Source organism: Suricata suricatta, chromosome 11 (assembly GCF_006229205.1).
Source record: "Suricata suricatta isolate VVHF042 chromosome 11, meerkat_22Aug2017_6uvM2_HiC, whole genome shotgun sequence".
NCBI classification, from domain to species: Eukaryota; Metazoa; Chordata; class Mammalia; order Carnivora; family Herpestidae; genus Suricata; species Suricata suricatta.
Genome location: NC_043710.1, coordinates 78,319,552 through 78,346,210, shown reverse-complemented (window position 1 = coordinate 78,346,210; position 26,659 = coordinate 78,319,552). Strand labels below are relative to the sequence as shown.

Genomic DNA, 26,659 nt, shown 5'->3' with positions numbered 1-26,659 from the left:
TTTACTTTTTTTTTCTCTTCTTTTTTTGGTGGTGGGGGTGGTTATGTTTAAATGAAGTTCCTTTTACAGCACCAAAGACTTAATCATCCATTTCCTACATAAAAGGTAGTTACTTTTTTGCATGGACCTCAAGTATACTGTAGTATAGAGGTGGAATTTAAGGAAAGGTTTTAAGCAGGCTGTGTTGTAGCTTATGAACAAGTAATAAATTGTATCATTTATCTTGAATGTATCATATATAAGTGCTATATAACGATTGCCACTTCAGACAGCTGTGAAATTAGGTGATTAACTAGTTGTTACTTAACCTTCTAATTTCTGTATAAGTCTAATTGCATGAAACAGAAGTTGGTGTTTTGATTTTTTACTTTGCTTTTCTGTTGGGAGTGTCATTGTAACCACTGTATTGTAAATGATGGAAAATAATTGCATATGTTAAAAAATATGAAACTTTATAAAGTAAAAAAAATAAAATAAAATTTCAAAAAAATGTTTTAATGTTTCATTTAGTTTTGAGAGAGAGACATGAGCATGAGCAGGGGAGGGTCAAAGAGAGAGGGAGACACAGAATCTGAAGAGAGGCCCCAGGTCTGAGCTGTCAGCACAGAACCTGACGTGGGGCTCAAACCCACGAACCGCGAGATCATGACCTGAGCCAAAGCTGGACACTCAAGGCACTGAGCCACACAGGTGCCCCTCTCCCATTAATTTCAAAGTAAATCAGGATGGAAAGAAACATTTAGGAAAAAATGTTTAATTTTGGTTACATTGGCAAATGTAACAAAGATGGTTCATCTTTATTCTTTTACTAATATCAAATTCTAGAGTAAGAAGGGACGTAAGAAATTTTCCAATTTAACCCATTCACTTTACTTGTCTATGAGATTATTGCCCAGGAAAGCCAAGTGACTGGCTTTTTGTCACAAAGCTGATTAGGAATTGAACTGGGACTTGATCCAGAAAATTCCTGACTTTGGATCTTGGATATTTTTTTCACTGTATTGTATTACTTACAAAATAAAATTCAATATAAACTGAGCTTTATATGCATATTTGGTCTTACTACAGCTGTGGTTTTCTATTGCTTCCCAAACTGTAGAGAAGAATTAATGGATATTAACAAGCATGGGAAGTATTTTAAATTGGATTTTCAGGTATAAAATGCATTTGGATCCATCTTTTCAACCAAAATATAAGAGATATTTTAGCCAGAATCTCTGTTAACCCTACTCCTATCATCCTTCTCTCCCTTTGCCATTATGTCATTCTTTTACCTTAAACAAGAGTGTGGGGGAAGGAGGTCTTTTTTCACTTCTCTATTGAGAACACTGATGTTCTATAGTATTTGACTCAAAAGATTACCACTTCAGTTAGTTGATGGCCACAAAAATGTGTAATATAAAAGGTGTTTATTACAAGGGAAGGACTTGGTATACAAGAAACGAATATGCCTTGTCTAAGGCTGATGTGTATTTCTGACTATTGGTTGATGTCTAATGTCTGCTTAAACTCATGTTTAATTCCTGTAAGGAATTAAAGAATCTCCAAAATTACTATTTCCTGAGGAGTAGGCTAGGCAGACTTACTTCATTTATTTATTGTATCATGTTTGCTGTTAAAAATGCTTTAAATAACACTAGTATGTAGCAATATAACTTCTAGGAAGTAATGTGTAAATGTTGACAAAATTAATCCAGTAAATAAAAGTGAGAAATAAACCAGATTTGCAGAATGAAGTTTTTTCAATTACTTACTGAGCTTTACAAAATTACTTTCAATTTGACATAACATAAATAATGAAAGTAATTGTTTGAATCAAATTGATTTTCCCTATTATTCCTTAGCATTCCATAAATAATAAATTTTACATCTGAATGTAAATTTTTAAAATTATTAGTCCTCAACAAATAAAAATATATTAACTTACGGCCCTGATGCTTTCAAAATGTCCACCTTCTTTCTCGAAATCAATAGGCTGTCCTTTTAGTGTCCAGTAGAAAGTGACATCCAAACTAGCATCGTGAATTGCTTTGCAATTAAGGACGATGCTTTCTCCCACTGTTAACTCTGTTCTTTTAGGAGTAAGTTCTATTCTTGTAGGTTCTACAGAAATAAAAATACATTAATGAACATAATCAACATATAGTATTTCCTTGCATTTTATATTTTAAATAATAGAGAGAAATATAAGCAAGGGGTCTATTACAATGTAATTGCTCTAGGCACACGTCTCTAAATAAACTATTATTAATTCAAATATTACCTTTTTTGTATGCTAGGGCACTTTCCTATGCTTTTGTAGGAGACTGATGGTTTAAAAGATACTATTCCTATTAAGATGTAAACTTGGATGAAAAATACAAAAATATACATAACTATAAGCAGCATTTGGCCTTCCAGAAGAAGGAAAATTAGATAAAAAATAAGCTGTAAATTCCCTGTCTACTTTCAAGGATCATCAGTTATAAATAAAAGGATTTTTTAAAATAAGATATGTTTCTTACCTAAGGAGAAAGAATTCAGGTGAGTTCACTTCTTTTATAGTCATAGGAGGCGCCTCCCCTCAAAATACTATTTTAACAGAGATAAAACTCTAATACTATAACTAGACCAACTTACATTTGCTTTATCCTCTACAAAACTCTTTTATGAATAGAAAAAGCACTTCTCTAGCTGATTATAAAATAATCTTGTTAAATTTTGGATGGTTTAATTTAGATCCAGAAAGAAAGGTAAATTATTGAATGGAAAATTTTTTTGAGAAAAAATGTGTATATAATTTCTTAATTATTCAATTAAATTTTAAAAAATACATAATTGTTACTGTGTTTAGAGTAATTTTGAACCAATAAAGGCTAATACTGCTATTCATCCAAGGGTTATTTAAGTTAGTGATTAAATAATTGAAATATGATTATTTAAAATGAAGTAGGAAGGTGATAGAGATAGGATTTTGGTTTAGTCCTTTTTCCTAATTAGATTCCTGATTGTAGATACCTCAAGAAGACTGACACAAATGATTAAAAATTAGGCTAATTTTCCTATTCTAGCTCTATTGTTGACAATAGTATAGTCTGATTAAGCATTACTCCTAACCACTGATAAGATCCTTTAATATGCAACAAACTTCTAAGCAGTCAAAGAGAAAAGGAATGTAAATATTAACATTCTAGAAGTCAGATATTCTGTGTGGCTTTCTAAATCTGACATCATCAGAGAAGACAGATGATCACAGCATACTGTAGTTTAAACTGTGAGAATTGAAATGTTCTGAGTAACTATTCCATTTAACTTGTGATTTACAGAAAAAAATTTTTGTTATGATTAAAAAACATCTGTGAATGCAGCATTGCTTAATTATGACAAACATTGTTTAGCATAACAAGACACAGATTAGCAAACTGAATTGGATGCTCAATAATGTATACTGTAAATGAAAGCATCGTTTAAATTACGATCCTTCCTTCTGTTAATGTTTGCCTCTTATCTAAACTATCAGAGTGCTGGCTATTTTAATGACATTTTTATTTCTAAAGAAAAAGAAAACATTTCTACATTTTTATAGCCAAAGGATGATTCACTCTACAATACATGCCCACATGGAAAAATTGATTGAAGATACAGTGCAATTGTGAAAAAAATTGCTTTGCCAGTTGAGATTTTTTTCTGCCTAACATAGGAGATATTCTTAGTATTAAACAAGGATATGTAGTCTCAAAAAATGTTCTAGGTCAAAATCTGGTTCACTTTAGAACTAGAAAACTAACAGAAACATTTAGGTGGCAATATTTATAACACTAAAAGAATGACAGTATATTTTTCCATTGATGCAAGCACCACATTCCATTGATGCAAGCACCAAAGAGCAGCTCAGGTAAGCATTTATCTAATGCATGCTCAAATACCACACACTCCTGTCCTCTTTCTGCTATCCCTTCTTCCCCAGACCCCCAGGTTTAGTGGTAACAAAGGACTATTACTGATTGCTATTAAAATTAATTTGATAGAGGAAAAATATTTTTATACTGTTGGAATTCTTTAAAATTTTGAGACAGTAAGTAAAATTTCAGAAACCTTTTGTTATCCTCTCACATATATAATTCAAGGCAGAATATTTAAGTTTCTACCAACAAGGTGTTTTTTCCTTTAAAGTCTCCTAAATAATGGAAGGGACAATTTGGGTGTGTTAGTTCTATGTTTGCAATGTATCTTATCAATGGGAGCATGCACACATATACGTGCAAACACATTTTACATGCAGATTGTATTTATTTGCTTTCTGACAAAGCCGTGAAACTATGCTTGTAACACGGTTGGCCACATTTTCTTACCTTTTACAGATACTGAAGCTATGATTTCAGCAGAACCAAAGACATTTTCCCCTTGGCAAACGTACTTTCCCTCATCTGATTTAGAAGCATTTAGGATCCGTAGACTTCCGTCTGGAAGAATAGCTATTCTGAAAATTATTAAAAAAGGTTTTTTCCTCGTTTACTACAAATCAGCTAAGTAGTAAAAAACTCTGATGACATCGGAAACCACTTCCAAGGTAATAATAAATAAGATAAAGGGATCACTGTGAAATTATGTGACAGTAGAAATGCTTTACCCTTCAAGAAATTATGCAATAAACCCACTTAATATCTTCTTATATGTAAAAGGGTTAGGGAGTTACAGGGTTTTTTTTTTTCTTTTGACACTTTCTGACAGTTAATTTTAAAACTTATGGGAAAAGGTGACCCTGAATTTGGTTATTAAAACTTATAATATCACCCAGCAACATTTTAATATGAAGCTTGAGCATTTTACTTCAAACCCAGAGTGACCTCAGAAATCAAATATAAAAAGAAACAGCATAAAAACATAGCGGAGGACAAGTACAGAACATAAAATTAATTGTATACAGCCAAGAGATGATTTATGGTGGTTTCTCTACACTGCCACCAGCGTGGCAGGGGTATGACAATGAGACCTGATACCTGATACCTGGGCTGCTCACACTGCACTTTTCACATATAAAAACATGATATCTGAGTTTGCATTTGGGCTTTTTCGAGACCTTTGTTAAAAGTGGACCTTGAGACTTATATGAAGGTGAAAAATTAAAGCATTATTAAAACATTTTTAGAAGTTCAGTGAAAATGAGGTTGACATTTGGGATTACCATATTACCCTGTGTATTCATCCTCCCAGATATATATGGATTTCAAAATTAATTAATACTTTTGTCCTTTTCTCCTTTCTATGCTCCTGAAATATAACCCATTATTACACCAGTGAATCAACCTCCTCAAGCAACTTGCAGTAAAATAGAAGCTGTTGGGAGTTGTTTTATTTGTTACGCCACTAGGGTTTGGAATGACTTTTATGAAAGAGGAAGTAACAGGCTTTTGATAAGAACCAGTGGCTATACTGAACTTAAAATCCTAAAATTGGATCTTTTTGGTTCTGAAAAGAATGGTTTATTCCATGTTAATATGATAATATTAAGCTATTTAAGAAAGAGTAATATGTTCAGTCTACACCTTTCATGTTATTTTAAGGTATATATTCAGTCTTGCCAATTACCCAGAACTGAGTTATTAAAAGCATTAAACTTTGTAATAAATGGATTAGATTCTAGGTTTCTGACCATTGCTTATGAATTTATAACTACATACTGTCATCAGTAAAGATACCAGTTAAAAACATCATATTCTTTTCAATATTCATCAAACCTGCCTTACAAAGTATAAGGAAGACAAACATAGAATCAAGCCACACTTGGAATTGAGAATTTGATTTTGTAATTTATGTCTAGGAGAGATAACTAGCTTGAGATGTTTGGAAAGCACAGTGCCCTTAAAAATTATATAACTCCATTGAATGTATCATAGATAAGCTGCTATATAATGATTGCCACTTCAGATAGCTGTGAATTAGGTGATTAACTAGTTGTTACATAACCTTCTAATTTCTGTATAAGTCTAATTACATGAAATAGAAGTTGGAGTTTTGATTTTTTACTTTGCTTTTCTGTTTGGAGTGTAATTGTAACTACTGTATTGTAAATGATGGAAAATAATTGCATATGTTAAAAAATAAATTGTATTATATTCAAATAAAAATAAAAATAAAAATAAAAACTAAAAAAATTATATAACTCCATTCAAGATGGTCAATGCAAAATTCTATTCATTATTTAGATAGTGCTAATTTTCTATAAAAATGAAATATACTTATTCCATTTAAATTCCAAAGATAAATATATTATAAAAGGATATATTTGAAAGTAAAACATACTTTTTTCTAAACAAATAGGCATTATCTTTTGAGAATTACAAACTTTAATAAAATTTAAATTGCTATAATTTATTCAGGTCACTAACATCTTTAAAATATCTGGATTTTACTGATTGGCATAAATTCTAATCTAGCAGTTGAGAAGTTTGGCTTAAAATCCATTTCCTTTAAAGAAATAAATGATCTTAGACACTGGCAGTATTTCAGCTCTTGATTTAAGATAAGTCCTTACTCACTGACAGGAGGCAATATATTATACTCTCCTTTTAAGATAGTTTATGAACACCCCTGTACTTTAGGCCACTTGGGGGGGATGAAGAATTTTGAATACAATGATGTTTTTTATCTGTCAAGTGGCAATGTCATTTAATAAAAGCCTGTCTACTGATTCAAATTATAAATTTTTATTTGGTGAGCTCATATACATTTCTTAATATAGAAAGGAAAAACTAAATGAGACAGTGAACGTGATTTACATTATAATGCCTGGCTATTTCACAATAATTACTTACATAACTGAATATTTACTAGCAATATCTGGCCTCTTTATCTATCTTCTCTTCTATTACCATGTAACACCTACATCTGAAATTATCAGATTTGGGGATTATGCTGAGAAGTCCTCAAATTGGAGCAGGTGGTAAGGAAGTGGTAAAGGTAGGTGAGTTGGGGGGTAAGCAGGGATTTTACAAATGCAAACCAGCATTCCAGCATTGTGTACCAAGTCGTGCTTACTATATTGTTGTCTCTAAACTTTTTCATGGGTTTCTGCCTAGACCTGGAGATGTCTTGATTCACATCCTGCACCAAATTACTGGATCTCTGCCTTGTTAGTCTATCCAGTACCACAGTCTATCTAGGATAGCATCATGCTTACCTTTCCCTTATCTTGCAAGAATTTAGCGCTAACTTCTTTTTTTTTTTATAAGCTTATTGAGAGAGACTGGGGAGAGAGAGAGAGAGAGAGAGAGAGAGAGAGAGAGAGAGAGAGAGAGAGAGAGAGAGAGAGAGAATCTTAAGCAGATCTCAAGCAGGCTCCGCACTGACAGCCCACGTCATGGGGCTTGAACCCATGAACTGTGAGAGCTGAAATCAGGATTTGGACACTCAACTGACTGAGCCACCCAGACAATCCTATGAGCTAACTTCTTGGTGCCATCTTGATTTCCAAATTTCAGAGCCATTTTCTGGACCTTCCACTTCCAGTTTTGGCTTATATGTCAGATACCTTGCAAGTTAGTTTAGGTTCTTCCAGCTAGGCTGCTGGCCTGGAGACACTACCTGCTTACCTACTGCCGCTTTAGAGATCATGCTCTGACTTCCAGATTAGATTTATTTTGGTATCATATCATAGTGGATATAATATTACAGAATCGGTTTTACTGATATGCTCCACTCTTTTCTCAAACCCAATGAGTATCTTCATGATCATTATCTTAAATTCTCTATCAGGCATATTTCTGGTTTGCTTAGATCTCCTGCTGTGATTTTGTCATGTTCTTTCATTTGGGACAAATTCCCTGTTTCCTCAATTCATTCATCTTTCTGTGTCTTTGTGTGTTAAGAAAGTTAGCTATGTTCTCTGCCTTTATTTTTTTTTGTATTTACTATTCCATTTTTAAATTTATTTATTTTTTAATTTACATCCAAGTTAGTTAGCATATAGTGCAGCAGTGATTTCAGGAGTAGATTCCTTAATGCCCCATACCCATTTAACCCATCTCCTCTCCTGCATCCTTCTAGCAACCCTCTGTTCTCCATATTTAAGAGTCTCTTGGGGTGCCTGGGTGGCTCAGTCAGTTAATCATCTGACTTTGGCTCAGGTCATGATCTCACCACTCATGGGTTGGAGCCCTGCATTGGGCTCTGTGCTGATAGTTCTAAGCCTGGAGCCTGCTTCAGATACTGTGTCTTCCCCTCACTCTGCCCCTCCCATGCTCATGCTCTGTCTCTCTATTTCTCGATAATAAATAAATGTTAACAACAACAAAAAAAGAAAAATTATTTTGGCTTTCCTTCTCCTTTGTTCATCTGTTTTGTATCTTAAAGTCCTCATATAAGTAAAGTCATATGATATTTGTCTTTCTCTGACTTACTAATTTCGCTTAGCATAGTACCCTCTAGTTCCAACCACATATTGCGATTGGCAAGATTTCATTCTTTTTGATTGCCGAGTAATACTCCATTGTGTGTGTGTGTGTGTGTGTGTGTGTGTGTGTGTGTGTACCACATCTTCTTTATCCATTCATCCATTGATGGACATTTGGGCTCCTTCCATACTTTGGCTATTGTTGATAGTGCTGTTATAAACATCGGGGTGCATGTACTCTTTTGAAACAGCATACCTGTATCCCTTGGTTAAATACCTAGTCATGCAATTGCTGGGTCTTAGGGTAGTTCTATTTTAATTTTTCGTGGAACCTCCATATTGTTTTCATTCCCACCAGCAGTGTAAAAGAGATCTTCTCTCTCTGCGTCCTTGCTAACATCTGTTGCTGCCTGAGTTGTTAGTGTGAGCCATTCTAATGGATATGAGGTGGTATCTCACTGTGGTTTTGATTTGTATTTCCCTGATGATGAGTGATGTTGAGCCTTTTTTCATGTGTCAGTTGGCCATCTGGATGTCTTCTTTGGAGAAGTGTCTAGTCATGTCATTTGTCTATTTCTTCCCTGCATTATTTGTTTTTTGGGTATTGAGTTTGAGAAGTTCTTTAGAGACTTTGGATACTAACCCTTTATCTAATATGTCAGTTGCAAATATCTTCTCCCATTCTGTCGGTTGCCTTTTATTTTTGCTGATTGTTTCCTTCGCTGTGCAGAAGCTTTTTATTTTAATGAGGTTCTCAAGACTTCATTTTTGCTTTTGTTTCCCTTGCCTCTGGAGACAAGTTGAGTAAGAAGATGCTGTGGCCAAGGTCAAAGAGGTTTTTACCTGCTTTCTCCTTGAGGATTTTGATAGTTTCCTGTTTTACTTTTAGGTCTTTCATCCATTATGTTTTTATTTTTGTTTATGATGTAAGAAGTGGTCCAGGTTCATTTTTCTACATGTCACTGTCCAGTTCAGCCAGCACTATTTGCTGAAGAGACTGTCTTTATTCCATTGAAAATTCTTTCCTCCTTTGTCAAAGGTCAGTTGGCCATATGTTTGTGGGTCCATTTCTGGGTTCTCTATTCTGTTCCATTGATCTGAGTGTCTGTTCTTGTGCCAGTACCATACTGTCTTGATTATAGGTTTGGAATACAGCTTAAAGTCCAGAATTGTGATCCCTCCATCTTTGGTTTTCTTTTTTAAGAATGCTTTGGCTATTTGGAGTCTTTTATGGTTCGTTACTAGTTTTAGGATTGTGTGTTCTAGCTTTGTAAACAATGCTTGTGTTATTTTGATAGGTGTTGATTTGAATATATAGACTGTTCGGGTAGTATTGACATTTTAGCAATATTTGTTCTTCCTATCCAGGAGCATGAAATAATTTTCCATTTTTTTGTGTCTTCTTCAATTTCTTTCATAAGTTTTCTATAGTTTTCAGTGTATAGATTTTTCACCTCTTTGGATAGATTTATTCCTAGGTATTTTATGGCTTTTGGCAATTGTAAATGGGATAGATTCCTTGATATCTCTTTCCATTGCTTAATTGTTGGTGTATAGGAATCCAACAGATTTCTGTGCATTGATTTTATATCCTGCAACTCAGTTAGATTCATCAACTACTTATTGAATATCTTTTGCATTCCAGGTACTAGAGAAGTCATCTGGAATATAATGATAGGTAAGTCCCAGCTCTTACCCTTAGGAGCTACAGGATACAGAGGAAACATTAGACAGGTAAGCAGAAATTTGACATTCAGTGTAATAAATTCTGAAAAGGAGTAAGTACAGGGAACTATTTGGAGTACATGGGAGGGACAGCTTGCCAGCCTGGGAGTTGTGATCATGATTAAGGAAGGAATGTCAGTAGAGGTGACATCTCCTTGGAGGGTTGAAGATTAGGAAGTCTTACCCTGGATTGGGAGGGCCTTAGGAACAATGACCTATTGAGAAGTCTATTGATTTTTCCCCTAGTTTCTTTACTTCTTTTATTTAAATTGTACATTACTTCTAGATTTAACTGCCTAAATCATAGATTTAGTAACTCTTTTTCTTATATGTTTTATGGGTCCCCATAAAATAATGCAAAAAATTTTAATCGCCTACAAAATAATGTGCTTAATTTCTTAGTAGACAAACCCAAAGTCTACACCAAATAGCCATAACTTCCATCATCCCCTAATCTATTACCTTGTGCTCTGCAGGTCCCCAAATTGTCTTTTAATGCATTATCAATATATATATATGTAAATATATATATTATTTATAATTACATACATCATACACACACAGAAAGTATTATATTAATATACTAAGTACATTGTAAATATGGAATAATTAGAAATTATAATTGTAAAAACAAATATGTTATGCCATTTTTCTCCTTTCCTTCTTCATGTCTCCTAATGGACATCTTACACATCTCTGAATTGTTCAAACCTGTTTAGATACTACTGCTCTAGTCATTTGAGATCACACACTAGTAAATGGTCAGATTCTTACATATTTATCAGTGCTCAAGGATATATTTTACCTGTACTCCTCCTTAATTCTCTTCAGTTAGAATTATCTCTTCCTTTATTTTTGTTTTCTCACTAGAGCATCTGTTATATTGTGCCTTAATATCTAACAGCTGGGGTGTTTCATCCATTGAGCACATAGTCTCAGCATTATTAAGGGCCTGCTTTATGATTTGAGACATTACAAAAATTATTGACTTGAACAATCAAAAATAAGTATAGAGTTGAAAATAATACAAAGTAATATTGTAACAATTAGTCAACTTCAACCTACCTCTTCCATTGTTATATAAAAATCACTAATATGTTATAATATAATACCATTATAATAACACTTTCAATGACAAAGTTATAAAATTATTTCAAAATATTTTCTAGCAAAAAGTAAATTTTATTATTCTAGATAAATCTAGGGTTGGATCTTTAAAAAATACGAGAGTGGGAAATTGGGTGGCTCCGTTCGTTGAACATCTGACTCTATCTCAGGTCAGGTCATGATTTCACAGTTAGTGACAGTGAGCCCTATATTAAGCTCTGCTCTGACAGCATGGAGCCTGCTTGGAATTCTCTCCCTCTCTCTCTGCCCTTCCCCTGCTCATGTTATAGCTCTAAATAAATAAATAAACTTAAAAGAAAGAAAAAAACTAGGGAGCTTAGGACCTGTGAAGCTCTTGAAAAGATTTTACTAATGACAAACATTTACGTATCACTTTTTATGTGTCAGGCATCAAGCCAGTCTTCCATACTATTTGACAAAATACTTCTAACCACCATGTCCTCTGAGTATTGTTAGTCTCATTTACTGATGAGAAGATTGTGGTCCTTAATCGTTTATTATTTTATTCAAGACTAACAGCAAATGGCACAACCCTGATTTCAGTCATGCTCTTTGATTTGCTATTTGTTTGCCTGTCAGTACCTTCCTGACTAATTTGTAAACTCCTTCACTTATTTTCTTCATAAACTCCATAATAGCTTGTACTCAATAAATGAGGACTGGATTAAACTAAATACACCCTAACCAAATTAATTTATTGATGAAGAATCTGAGGACAAAGCAGTTCAAATCACTTTAAGAAATGAATTTTTGAAAAAAAATGAAATTTCATATAGTTTGTTTTGATAACATTTGTTAAGCCCTGACAATATTCCAGGCCCTATACAAAGCTCTATTAATACATTACTTTATATTAGTCCTTATAAAGATCCCAAGATATTGTTATACTCATTTGATAAAGGAAAAGGAAGGAAATGAGGCAGAAAGGACTGACATAACTACCAGGATTTTAGACCAGGCCTTGCTGGATTCCAAAATTCATAGTGTACTTTTCTTACGGAATCTGGTCTGGATCACCGGCGAAGAACCAAGTGGCACTCGGAGATCTCGGAAGGGAGGTTTATTTTACACCAGTGGGCTCAGAGGAGCTCACTCTCCAGAGGTCTGAGCCCAGAGCATCAGCAGAGGGAATAATTTATAGCCTGTTACTTCCGCATTCCTCATTACTCAGGGACAAGTGTTTCTTATTGGTCCTGATTTTCCCGATCATTCCCCCCTTTGATGCCCCTTTCTTAGAAGGCATCATCTTTATTACGTTTTCTGACTGGTTTACAAAGTAACAGCATTCTTTTCCCAAGAAGATGCAGATGCCCTTTTTCTTGGCAGAGAAGAGGTCAAGTGACTCTTTGTTCTTCTGCAGGGCATTTCCTGCTGGGGAACTTATTTGGCTCTGTAGGGACACTAAGGAGTCAACCAGTTGTTGGTCCCACAGAAGAGCCTATGCCAACTATGCCAGCCCCTACCCCGTAGCTACTTCTGCCCCTAGGAGTACAGGTAGCAATACTGCTCATTTAGCCCGAATCTTAAGGCTGAAGGGTAATCTAAGCATTAACTTCGGTGCAAACACTTTCCCAACCTGGCATTAGCAACCTTACTGGCAGGCAACCCAACAGGCCAAAAGAGGTTACACTACATTTAAGCTTTTAAACCCCTCAGAATCTTCCACTGAAAGTGCCCTGCTCTTAAAAATGGGGCCCAGATTAGAGGCAATCAATACCAACAGAACATCAGGACAGTCTATCTTATCTGACTGGTGATTCCTCAAGCTTCTGCCGTGCGTGGACCAGCCAGCTTCCAGGTGTGGCTGGAGCAGGGCTGAAGATCAGGCTTGGGTCAGTCTTCCAAGTTTGGGGCTCCTCAGGATTGGCTCTCTTGATTCTGGAGTGGTGGATCCACTGTATAGGTCTAGTCCACTGTGGTTCTAGAGGGTCTTTTTGCAGTCTTTGACCTCGACTGAGTTCCCTGGTGAGAGGAGGTGTCCAGGGGATCCTAAAGAGATTGGGGCCCTCTCAAAAGGGGAGAAACCTTGGGTTCCTGGTGTGCAACAGACAAGCAGGAGGGCCAGGGGCAACAGGTCTGGCCATGGGAGGGCTGATTGCTGACAGAAGTTGGTTCCTTTGAGGGTGCCGTTCATCTGCTCTATTTTTCCCTGGACTTTGAGGCCTGTAAGCAGTCTGCCAGAACGCAGGCCTGTTAACACTGTCGGTTGTGGCTGGTAAGCCAAACAGGGGGACAATTTCTTCTTTGAATTCCTGGTCGCAGCACAGGTAAGGGAGGGAGCTATGTCCACCTCCCTATTAGCTGCTTTCTCAGCTGCTTTGTCTGCTAGACGATTTCCCTAGACGTGCTGTAGGGCTATCTCCCTTCTGGTGTCCTTGGCAGCGTAGAACTGTAACTTCTTTTAGAAGCCAGACAGCCTCCAGGAGCTTCAGTATTTCCTTGAAACTGAAACAATGTCATTAAATTCTGGGTGGGTACTTTTGTCTGCCAAATGTTCTTTCTGTTAAAAAGTGAAACATAGCAGCTGACAGAGAGGTGTTGAAAAAGACAATAACAACACCCCAGAGCCTTCTTCCTAAATAAGAGAACTGAAATAGACCTGAAAATGATGTTTCTTTCTGGTTACTCACTCAGTGTTACTTAAAGGTATGCCCTTCTGCGAGATAAAAGGGTCTCCTGCCACTGAAGGTCAGAATCCTGGGCTGAAAGCATGGGGCTGGATGATAACTCCAGTATCTTTTACAACTCCCAACACTTCTGCCTAATCCTGTTTTCTCTGCATTCTTCAATTACTCGCACAAATACAATTTCTTATCCAGATCTTTGTTTTCACTTTTGTTCTCAGTCAAGTTGCCATGCCTTAATTTCCTCTAGTTTTAGTGTCCCCTTGAGTACTTGGAGCATTAGGGAGGTCCCACTTCTACCTCCTCCATCTAATAATTCCCTCATTCACTACAGGATCTGTGCTCTCTCTCTCTGTGCCCACTCCATTCCATTTGCAGCAGGAAGAGGTCAGCCACCTGGAGTTCAGTGGCCAGATGAACTCCCGATACATCTTGTCATGCTGCCGCAGCCTGTATTTTTCATATCTCACATTTGTCTGCCTGTGTCACTCACACCCGTGGTCATTGCTGTCTTGAAAACACACCTGCTTCAGAGCCAAGGCTGCAGAGAAGAGTTGTCAAGCCTGGCTAATGTCCCAGCAGGCTCTAGGCCACAGTTTGCAGGATCCTTGGAGAATCGGGTTTGGTCTTTTCTTTCCAGGGTCATCCTGAACTCAGCCTTCCAAGAAAGCAAGGAAAATGGTCCAGCATATTCCTGTCTTACATCCCAGTCACAGCTCTCATGATCAGCTCCGTGTGAGCTCTGAGCAACTTCAGGCAGGTGTAGCCTTAAAGTGACCTGCCTCATGCCTGCACCGTATGCTTCTCCCATCCTGACCCAGGGCTTCCCTGCTGTGGAGAAGGGTGCAGCCTGTAGCCTCCCCTGGAAAGCCAGTGAGGTCTCCAGCCAGTTCCTCCCCAAAGAGGGCAGGCAAGGTTTTTAATGCCCTGTGTCTGGTTTGATCCATTCAAAGGCAAACAGGGGTTGGCTCTGGGGGCCATGCAGAGGCAGAAGCAGCATCCTTTAAGTCTTGGCATGTAAACCAACTGGCAGAGCCTGGGATCTGGCTGAAGAGGGTGTACAGGTTTGGGATCACCCGTACAAGGCTTGAACTGGTTGGTACCCTCCTCCTGGATTCTTAACTGGCAAAAGCGAGGTGGTCCAGGGTGATTGGAATTCAACCAGAATGCCTGATGTTTTTGGATGGTTGTCCTTGCCTCTTGTGAAAGGCAATATTGCCACTGTTTCTGTGGTCGAGCCCCTGGGATTAACTCCTCAATGATGGGCATCCAGTTGTGGGCAAGTCCAGGGGGTTGTGCTCAGCCCACACAGTGGGGAAGGCAGTTCTGAATTCAGGTGGGCCACTTTATTGAGCCTGGGCACAGAATATATTCCATTTGGATCAAAATGGGGGGCTGGTGCATCCCATTGGCTCAAAGGTTACTCGGGCCCCCAACTTTGAGAGTATATCCTGGCCGAGGAGAGGGTTAGGGTGCTCAGGTAGATAGAGGAACTCTAGGAACTCATGCTGCACTGTGTGGTCCCCGAATTCACTTAAGTCATAGTTGGGCCTCCTACTTTTATTTTGACCATGGGCTCATGGGGCCTTGGAAGAAGTGAGTCTGGTTCCTCTCGATATGAATTTTTTCCTGCTAGGCCCTTTTTTGCAGGGTCCTTTGAATATCAGACGTGTTTCTGGGAATTTCCCTAGTTGTGGCATTTATTCTTTTAATGTCCTTTCTCCTTGCAGTAGGCGTATTGACTCCTTGTGTAAGGACGATCCTGCCCTCCCCATCGGGCCTTCCCAGCCTTCCCAGAGCCGGTTGCATTGCACTGCTGGGGTGGAAATGTGCCAGGCAGCAGCAGGTCTGATCCAGCCTTCCCCTGTACTTAAAGGGGAAGGCGCCAGCTTCTCCTGAAAGGGCGCACCTTAAGGAGGGACAACTCCTGCTGGCCCAATCAGGAGAGGCCAATACCTTTGACCTTTCTAGAGGCGGGCCTAGTCACGCCCCACGTGGGGCGTCCTGGGCCCACTCTGATTGGTCAATACTCCAAATGTTGTGATTGGCTCCCACAACTGCCAATATTGATGAGGGGGCAGGGATTGGATCACTGTACACCTGTCATCATTTCCTGTAACTCCCCCTCCCAAAGGCATAAAAGGCCCTGCCCTGCCTTTGTTCGGGGCTCTCTCCACGTGGCCAGCGGGTCAGGTGGAGACTGTGAGCCCGAGCTTAAGCTTGTAATAAAGGCCCTTTGCTTTTGCAGGCGTGACTCGGTCTACCTAGCAGTCTCTGGTGTTTGTTTTGGGGCGATTTGGGGTGATTTTACAAACTTGGGCACAACACTTGCTAAGAAGATTCTGGGCTTCTCCACTTTTGCTGCTGGACCTTCCCTGTCCTTTCGTTGTGGCTCTAATGTGCCTCTGGGTCAAACAGGATGTAAGCCTTGCATAGCCTCTCATAATAATCCCTGGGGGATTCCCCATGCTGCTGGGCATATTCATGGGCCTCTTAACATCCCCCCCCCAATCCCCCAGAGGAAAGTCTTTTGGTATCAGCAGCTGTGACTGGCATCTGGAGAGTACCTGTGCCTGGCTTAGGATGTAATCTAGTTGCTGGCACAGGGGAGAGAGGATCCGCCAAGTTCAGAGGAGCTGGGGAGACCAAACATGGTGGAGTATTGGGAACCAGGAGGTTCATCTGGCAGGGGCAAGATTGGTTCTTTCTCAAGATCACCAGTGAGAATTTGTGGAGGTTGGGACTTCTGTTGACCTTCCTTGGGCCACTTTGTCGAGGTAACTAAGACTCTAGCCTGTCCCTGTTTGTTGCAGGTAAATTGCACCCAAGGGGGAAGGGTTCAGGCAATCTCTAACCAGGAGTCAATACAGGAACTGATCAGGGTAATCTGGGAATCCAGTGACAACATGCCAGATGCGGCGGATGGTTGGGACACTTAAGGTTCACTCTGAGGAACATCATACACCAAAAGTGGGCCATTCTAATTCACATAATTCCATAGTCTCTCAAAACAAACAAACAAACAAAAAAACAAACCCAAAACCTTCTCAATGTTCTTAATCATAGTTTCAAGAACTGTGGGTTTGTTCTGTCCCAACTCCATAATGTTCCCATGAGGTGGTGTCACAAAGACAGACAAAGGGGTAGGGGTCCCTCCTCTAATGAAGAGACCAGTCAGATGCCAGTCTGGCCATGTCCCTAAGGAACTTAGGTGATGCTTAGCCATAGCGGTCTCAACTTTGTGACTTATTTGTGAAACTATTCCGATGCCACCATAGACTGTATGTTGTTCACCACGGAATTGCAGACTTACCCACTCAGACTCTGTAGGCTTTTGGGGACCTTAAGGGTGCCTACATATGTAGCCACAGAATCGAGCCCAGCAGGCAAGTCAGACCAAGTCACACATTCACACTATATACACACCAGAAGTTATTACATTCCCTCCCACAGAATTCCTACAGATGAGACCGCTGGGGTCTCTGGGGAGTGATCAGCACCCTCTTCCACTACTATGGATGTACGCACAGAATTGGAGCCCTATAACAGAGAAATCTCTGAAGTCTCCGGGGAGTGATCAGGTCCTCCTTCCACCACTATGGGTGGGCAGGACAAGACAGATTTAAGGCCCAGGCCTTACAGGTTTCCAACGTTGGTTCCAGGTCCTCACTTGCCAAGTCTCCTAGAATCTGGTGGGAATGGTGAAGCGGGGCTGGTTAGAGGCGACCTGGTTGGAGAATTGTTAAATTCAGGCAGGGCGTGCCTTCTCCTTCATTCAGGTACCGCCTTGCTATTTTCCCAAACCAGTGGCAACAATGGGCCAGTGCGGTTGGATTTCCCGGTTACCGAATCTGGTCTGGATCCCTGACAGAGGAACCAAGCTGCACTCTGAGATCTTGGAAGGGAAGTTTATTTTACACCAGTGAGCTCAGAGGAGCTCACTCTCCAGAGGTCTGAGCCCAGAGCATTAGCAGAGGGAACAATTTATAGCCTGTTACTTCCACTTTCCTCGTTAATCAGGGACAGGTGTTTCCTATTGGTCCTGATTTTCCCTATCACTTTCAGCTACCAGACATTAACACAATGTAAACATCAAAAGCAAGCTTTGTGTAAGATCATACACTTAGGGGAAGCTCTGACTTAAAAACTGATAGAAGTGGAAATTCAATGACAACAAGAAAAGACACATGTTTCCTATAGATGATGGAAAAGGAAGAAACTCATAATCCTTAACTTGATCAGTAAGATTTTTAAAAAGCTAAGGACAATACACACTCAGAGAAGCCTGGTCTGTTACCATATTCTTCTCTTTAGATGAAGTTTAGCTGAAAGGAAGAAGTGAGATGACCCAGAAGGGCATGTATGGCAGCTTTTAGAAAGTGAGAAAGAAAGCTTAAATGCAGAAGTTACTTTAATTAATGGGCCTTATTCTTGGTTCTGAGCATTTCTACAAGCAACCTAAAGAAATTCCAGAACCTTCGGTGCTGAGTCACTGAAAACTTCAGGACCATCCATCTCTGAATAAAGGGTGGGAAAGAGGCCATCATTTTCTTGGAGCTGGACATCAGAAGGTGCTTGCCATGAAAACAAAGCACACGTTTGTATTGTCCTCTTTCTGAAGGACATTTCTATAAGGATTTGTCATGGATGCATCCAACTTAACATATTCAGAACCACACTCAATCTTTTCCCCCAAATTTGCTTCTCACTACAATGTTCCCTCTTTTACATGAATTTGTTTGAAAATTCTGAGTGTGCAAGTACCTATTTTTGTGAAGAGAGTGTGTAACTTCCTTCAGATTTTCATGGGAGTCTGTGAGAAAAATAAGGTTAAGAACCATCATAAATTTTTTTGGTTTATAAACTAGGTAGCTGTGCCCAGAAAAGGAAAGCTTAGAGTAATTCTTTTTCTTAAGCTCATGACATAATTCAGACTATTAACTCAGAAGCCATCATTTACTTTTCTTTTTCTCTCATGACAAATTGGTCAAGCTGGATCTATTGCACATTTTAAGTATCTCTTACACTCATTTCCTTGTTTTTTGTTGTTGTTGTTTTGTTTTGGTTTATTGTTTTGTTTTGGTTTTTGGCTTATTGGAAACTCAAAATGCAAAGAATAAGAAACCTGAAGTGGCTTTACTTTTTCAAATCATTGCCTTTTAATCAGTCCTGTCAAATCAGTTTTTCTACTTCCTTTAGACGTCCAAGAAGGTCTCAAAGCATTTAGATAATTTACTGTTGTTGTAAAGATAAAATTTATCTCTACTTTCCTGTTCTTTTTCTCCCTACCTCACCACTGACAAGTGACTTGGACCTGGGACCCTGCAGCCTCAAGGAGAGTAGAGAATCATTTCTCCTCATATTTTTTCCTTCTTCTTCCCAGTTCTCTTTTTTCTCTGTGTGTTAGAGTAGGGAGGAGAGAGCTGGAAGGGATCCCACTGTCTCTTACTTATCAAACGTACTTATCCCCTGCTAGTCTCCATCCTCTCCCTACTCCTCTATCACCCGACTCAGTGCAATATTCTCATCCCCAGTGGGATCTCTTGCCATGAGACTATTATTGCAAATCCTCAGTCCCTACATCAGAATGAGTGCTTTTTTTTCCCTCTGGTTCCTTCTTGCCTGTCTAGACCTGAGTCTCATTTTTATGGCTGAACTGATTTCAAAATGCAATGAAACTGCAAACCTTGTATGTCTCAATTCTCACTGGGGTTCTGTTTGCTCAGTCCTCGTGGTCTGGTGCATGACAATCTCTTCTGGCACAGTTTCTTGTTCAAGCCCAGGGCCCTGGGTGCCTTTGTAACTGTGCAGCCACTGTTGGCTCCAAACAACACTGCTATGCAACCCTAGGCTCCTGCTCCACATCCCTGCTGCTCCTCTATCATTTCACATTGAAGAGATAACTCTAATAAATTGCGTAGTGAGCAGGACAAAACAAAACAAACCAAAAATAAAATAAAACTATTTACTGTCCCTTACTGGGACACAGCTGCCAATCTGGGTAAAGCTGCTGTCCACTGAGTCATTGTTGAAACAGAACTCCCAAGACTGGCTTTTGTGAGTACATCAAATGAGTATTTGGTGCCTCCTGACTGCAGATTTTCCTGCTGTAACCTCCTTTTTAGGTACTGCTTTTTACAACTTTCTGGAAGCTCCTACCTCTGGCATTTTGCTTATAGAACCCAGAAAGCTTACGGTTTCTAGCCTTCTGCAAAATCCAACCAATCCATGAGAACCCTGTATGCTCTTGCCTTTCTAAATGGTGGGAGTAGAGGTTTCTTTCCTGCCACTCCCTTTTCTGCCTTTCATTCCTTCAGTGTTCTACTCCCCCAGGGCCAGGAAATAATCAGCAATCCTGTTGTCTAAGAAAATGTTTAATGAAGAAACAAGATGCTAGTTTTATAATTTCTTTGAGTGAGTCCTTAGAGTCTTCCTGTCACTTGAATTTGGAGGTGGGAAGGGTAAGAAAAGCCTATTGGTACCCACTCAGGCAAAGGTTGCAAAGAATGATTTCCCTCTGTTTAATATTCTCTTTTTTAAGTTTATTTATTTATTTTGAGAGAGAGAGAGAGAAAGCATAAGTTGATGAGGGGCAGAGAGATGGAGAGAGAAAATCCCAAGAAGGCTCTGCACTGTCAGCACAGAGCCCGATGTGGGACTCGAACTCACAAACCATGTGACCTGAGGGGAAGTTGGACGCTTAACCAGGGGAGCCACTCAGGCACCCCTAATATTCTTATATACACAGAGTTGAGAAGCAGGTAGTGGTGTGGATGGGGAAGATGACACTATGCTAAGGAGATGTTTGTATAAGCAGAACTGGGTTAGCTAGCTAGGTCCTGGAGGAGCTATCTGGTTGCAAAATTTATAGGAGTCTCTTCAGAAGACTAGGTGCCTAATGTAGCATTGCTCTGACTTTGGGTCCAGGCTCAACATGTCATTACCACTTTCTCTCACTATCACAACCTTTGAGCCTCTCATCAGAATTCATCTCTACTATTGCAATTCTACTACCTCTGCTCAATATCAGGCCACTTCCTGCAGAGCAAAACCACTGCCTTCACAGTGTGTCATATGATAATGTTACCAACCGAAGTAACTCCCTTCCATGTTCCCACACTGCATACAGTGGTATAAAATCCAAGCTCTGTAGCATGACAAATGATATCCTTCATAATCTTAGTCTCTCTCTGCCTTACTAATCCCATCGCAGACTTCTAGCTGCTTTCTCACCTCTACACCCATCCTAACTTCCATTCAGTGAACTGCTTTCCATGCTCTGAAGAGTTTATGTTCAGGTCTTCTCAAAGACTTTCTCATCCATCTGGATAAGACTTTTCCTGTTTCCCAGTCTCCTATCTGTCTGGTAAATTACTTAATATTCCCCTAACTTTTTGTGGTTGTTATTGCTCAGATCCCATTGGCATGATATTCTCTGATCCTCAGTTACTATTTTCCTACCCATACCTCCTGATTTCCCTTCCTCTTAATCTTCTGGTACATTTCAGTATCCCAAATCTCAGCATCTGATGTTATAAATGTTTTCATGAGGAAGGAACTAAGCATCATAAAACAATAAGTCAACAAATGGTAAAAGAGTGCTCAAATTCCTCATCAGAATTTTATAGTCAATTAATTTATCCAACCACATTTTTTTTTCCATGAAGGTCTATGATAACAGTTCTGGCTATTTAACCACAGCAGAGAGGCAAAGAGTAAAATTGTAGAAGGGATAGTAGAAGGAATTTTGAGTTGATTTCATTTGATACCATTGACATTTCTGTCTTAACTTTTACTGTTAAAATATTTTTCATTATTTTCATGGGTTTGAGTTACATTTTACAGTGTTATCACACATCTATTAGCATGAATGTGTCAGGTTTTCCTTATTAACAATACAAAGCTACTAAAAATTTAATGGATGTTCTTCCTTTGAACCATACTTTGAAAAGCACTATTTGTTAGCCACGTATAAACTTGTAGGTGTTTATAACACTTTCTTTATATTTTATATTAAAAGTTATTTCTTTCTTATAGGCTCTTGAATAGTTCAGTAAAAACCTGTGTCAACTAAATTCAATGAGAGAGAAATTAAAACCAAACACAATAAAGCTAGGTAAATGCTTTTGGAGTGACTATGCACTGAATTCTAAACTTTTCCAGTGAGATGTTTCTAAAACTGAAAAATGCGTGGAATTGGATACAGCCTCACACAGAAAATTTTTAAAGTAAAAACCACAGTTAAGGTGGCATTGAGTCATTTACCCTGTAGCTTTTCACAGTGTTCTGAACTGAATAATCTGTCATTTCACATTAACTTGGACATGAAAACTGTCAGTATTTCTTAATGCAGACTAAAAAGGAAAAGGACAGTATTTATAAAGAGTTGAAATTCTTATTGCTTCTTAAATTTGTATGTTTTTGCTTTTCTTTTCAATCTACTGCCTGTATAAATATCTAAATTTCATGGGAACTAGGGATAAATTATTGCTCTTCTAAAACCTCTAAGGTCATAGAGATAGCATCCAGGCCAAAAGTATGATTTTTTGTTATCCCCACCTGGGATAGTTTTTAGTCCATTTTAAATTATCCTGACCTAATTAGAATGCTTGACTCTGGCTGAGCTCTTTAATATTAAAAGAATGCACTTTATTATTTTTTGTATTAGTTCTCACTTAGAGAGCAGCTCTTCCACTATTTGGCTCAAGTTACTTGCTGAGCCGAGTCAAATCAACATCAATTAATTGGTTTTTATGTATGGCAGTGCAAGGTAAGCTAAACTGCATTGGGCAGTCAGTACAAATGCTTTTGATCTAACCTGTTAATCGACCTTTATTTTAATTCTATGCCTCCTTTCTCTCATCTATAAAATGAAGTCTAGACTAGATATCCACGATACTTTTTACTTATTTACCCAAACTCCAAGGTTTTCTTTTTCAATCTCAAGCTACATTCCATGATTTTTCCCCCCATCTTACAGTGAACCCAGGGAATCTGTTTGCATTTCTCTTTCTAGAAGCTGCCTTGAAGTTTCTATCTCATCAAGAGCTGTTTCACTTTGACATGTTCCCAGTTTCCAACTTCTAATTTGCACCTAGCTATAGACATACAGGGCACTGTCATCTTCAGGGGATGACATACAATAATATAAAACATCCTGGACACCCTCTAGATACTTATTGATCCATTTTTCACATATTTCAAACAACCTGGTTAGTAACAATACTCAAGAGCTAATTGGGGTGGTAGGTAATAACTAAATATTGGAGGAATTTTAACTCAGTGCTGACTAGCAAATGTAAAGAAATCAAGCATATGGTAAATTTTCAGTTGAGTTCAGTTGAATTTGGGGCATAAACATGGCCACAAATTGGAGAAACGTGAAGCTACTGTTAGAGTAATCTAGTTAGAAAAAGTATGTTACCCCAACATCTTATTTTTTTTAGGTATGAGTCCAATATAGCCGCATCATTTGTGCATTTGGTTTCTTTTAATCAAAATGTATATTTTGCAAAAACAATTTTGTTTTGAAATTTTTATTTAAGACAAATGTTCTGCCACTTAAGGCCTCAGTGACTTTGGCCAAGGAATTTAATCTTTCTGAGTAATCCATTTGTAAAATGAGAAATGATAATAGTTATCTGGTAGTAGTAAGAATTAAAAGTGTATAAAATATCTTTCACTGTGTTGAGGCTAATAGAAAGCATTCGGCTGGTATATTTTATTTAACAAAATGAAATATTAATAGCCACCATTTGTATAGTGCTTACCATGGGCTAGGCACTGTGCCATATCCTCTTACCTAGGAAAGCTGGGAAGTCTTTTTTTATAGTGATATTAAACTAAGATCCAAGTGATCAGAAGAAGACAGCCATGCAGAATCTTGGACAAGAACATTCTTTTCAGAGTTAGTATGAGGCTCAAAGGCCAAACACTAGAATGAGTTAGAGGTTAGGGACAGAGAGGTCAATGTGAATAGAAAGTACTGGGTGAACATAAGTATGGTAGATATTTATATTATTGGAAACAATTACATAGATTAGTTAGACAGTTTAAATCTAACTACTATGGAAAAAAAAGTTTATTTTTTTCTTCCATGAGAATAATCTGAATTGTGAAAACAGATCTAATTACTTAAATGATATTTGCTTTACTTGGGAGACAAATTAGGACCATTCATATCTTTAAAAGTAATAATGTTTATACAGTATCATAAAATGAACTGAAATAATATAAATCATTTAAAAATTTCATAGTATTGGTCAGTATTGTTTTAGTTAAGGGATGATGGCCATTTAAAAGAATATGATTACCTTTGGCAACTTAATTATTTTTAACATTTTAATTTATTATTGAGAGACAGACAGAGCATGAGCATGGGAGGGGCAGAAAGATGAAGAGACACAGACTCTGAAAGAAGCTCTAGGATCTGAGCTGTCAGCACAGAGCCCGATGTGGGGCTTGAACCCACAAACTGCAAAATCATGACCTGAGCCGAAGTCAGACGCTTAACCAACTGAGCCACTCAGGTGCCCTATACCTTTGGCATCTTAAAAATTTTTTTAAATTACTGTCATTTTTTAATGTTTATTTTTGAGAGAGAGAGAGAGAGAGACCAAGACAGAGAGACAGAGAGACAGAGCATGAGTGGGGAAGGGGTAGAGAGAAAGGGAGACACAGAATCTGAAGCAGGATCCAGGCTCTGAGCTGTCAGCACAGAACCTGATGTGAGGCTCGAACCCACAAAATGCAAGATCATGACCTGTAGTCTGGTGCTTAACCAACTGAGCCACCGAGGTGCCCCAACTTTGGCATCTTTAACCAAGGCAGTTCAGTTTTCCTTACTATTTTTAGGACACTCTTGACACCTCTGGACTCAGAGAAAGTTCAGTTGCTACTTCAATTTCATTGTCTTATACTAACAAGCACCTTTCATTCACATAAATATTTATTGAGCATTTACCATATGTCGGTCATTGTTGCATGCTTTGTTCTCCACAAAGGAATACAACATTTTTTTTTTCAGATACAAAATTCCCAGTGGTCTTTCTGTTCTTTGAATGCAAAAATGCAGCACACTAATGCCAGCCACAAGACTTTGCGTCTGGAATACTCTCACTCCACTGTTGATTGGCTAGTTACCTGAGATCAATCCTCCAGTTCTCAGTTTAAATGTTACCTCCTCTGAGAAGTTCTCCCTGACAAACTTGTCTAGCCTTTGTATAGCTCTGTTTTTTTGTTATACACATGGACAGAATCAGATTTCTATCTTTTGGAAAGGAAAGTAAATTTTTTAACCCAATTTGTTATTATTAGTTAGTGTGATATTTATTTGAGGCTTCCTTTCCTATTATGCTATAAGCTCCATAAGGGCAATTCCAAGTCAATTATGTCCATCACTGTATCCATTATGTAATTTACTGGCTCAGATTAAATGTCATCAAAGGGTTGAGTGAATAAATGAATGGCTGAGTGAATTTTCTTAAGAAAATATGTTGTCTTGCTTAAAAAGTATTGTATCAGTCATTTCAAATTTTTTGTCTGCTACTATTAAAATGAAGCTGGCAATAGTGGAAACTTAAAGGCTTGTGTTTAAATAATATGTGTATGTTACAGATATGTAGGATATGTCTTAAACACATTCTGAGATCACATTTAAAGAAGATTAAGTGCATTATCAATGCAATATTATTATTTTTTGATTCATTTTCATGAATACTTTGAGTAGTCTGTTTTGACTGGGAGTTAGAGGTAGGTGTTGCAAATTGGGGCAGGCAATGCCACTTTAAAAAGGTTGAAAATGACATGAATTTACCCTGCAGTACAATTAGGAACTCTTCTATGAAACATGAAATAGAAAGAAAAGCTAGGAATTAAGACACTTGGGATCTAAGTCATCTTCTGCCTCAATGGTTATGTGCCAATAAGTAAGCCATTTCACTTACAGGCAATTTCTTTCACTTATAAAATGCAGGAATTAGTCTTAGTAGTTTCTAATATTACTTCAGTTCTGAGCATCATATAATTCTACAACTAAGAAAACCCATTCAGGAAATCCAGGGAGAAAGATCTTTGTTTTTAATTAGTTATCTAACCAAATATGGAATCTATTAGATTTTTAAAGATACTATTAGAAAGTGTACACAAATTTAGATCATTCACACAAGTTTTACTGCTTGTTCTGTATTAGATTTGGTGACAAACTCAACTAAAAGGAAGAAGGACAAATCTATTTTTCACCAAATCAAAGCATCCTTATATTTTGGCTTAAATGAGTATTTGAGAGGGCTTGTGTTAATTAAACAAGTGTTCTAGGTATATTATTAAGAGTCAATAAGTAATAACCTAAGGTAGAATTAAGTCCAGTAAGTAATAACCTAAGTTAGAACAATACTTAGTTTGAGCAATGTGAAATGAACAGCAGTTATTTCCATACTCTCCTGGAGCACAAAGTGCCTTTTAGACAATACGCATCTTTAAAATTTAGGACTGGTAATTACATGTTTACTTGGCACATTTTCATACGCCTGGGGCAGCAGTCATCTAATAAATATTGTTACATTAAGGTTTGTCATAATGTCTGGTCAGATGAAGCTTGATTCTTTTTTTTTTTTCTGTTTATTTATTTATTTTTTTAACATATGCAATTATTTTCCTCATTTACACTACAGTTACAATTACACTCCAAACAGAAAAGCAAAGTAAAAAATCAAAACTCCAACTTCTGTTTCATGTAATTAGACTTATACAGAAATTAGAAGGTTAAGTAACAACTAGTTAATCACCTAATTTCACAGCTATCTGAAGTGGC

At 37.9% G+C, this 26,659-nt stretch overlaps 1 protein-coding gene across 1 annotated transcript in view; it reads right to left on the bottom strand.

The window, feature by feature from the left end:
* CNTN5 (contactin 5) overlaps positions 1-26,659 on the bottom strand; it is a 1,016,132-nt gene that overhangs the window by 139,903 nt on the left and 849,570 nt on the right. The window contains exons 15-16 of the mRNA XM_029915651.1: positions 4,332-4,459; positions 1,928-2,103 (exon numbers count right to left, since the gene is read on the bottom strand). Of these exons, the coding sequence (XP_029771511.1) occupies positions 1,928-2,103; positions 4,332-4,459 (304 nt within the window). The remainder of the gene's footprint in view (positions 1-1,927; positions 2,104-4,331; positions 4,460-26,659) is intronic.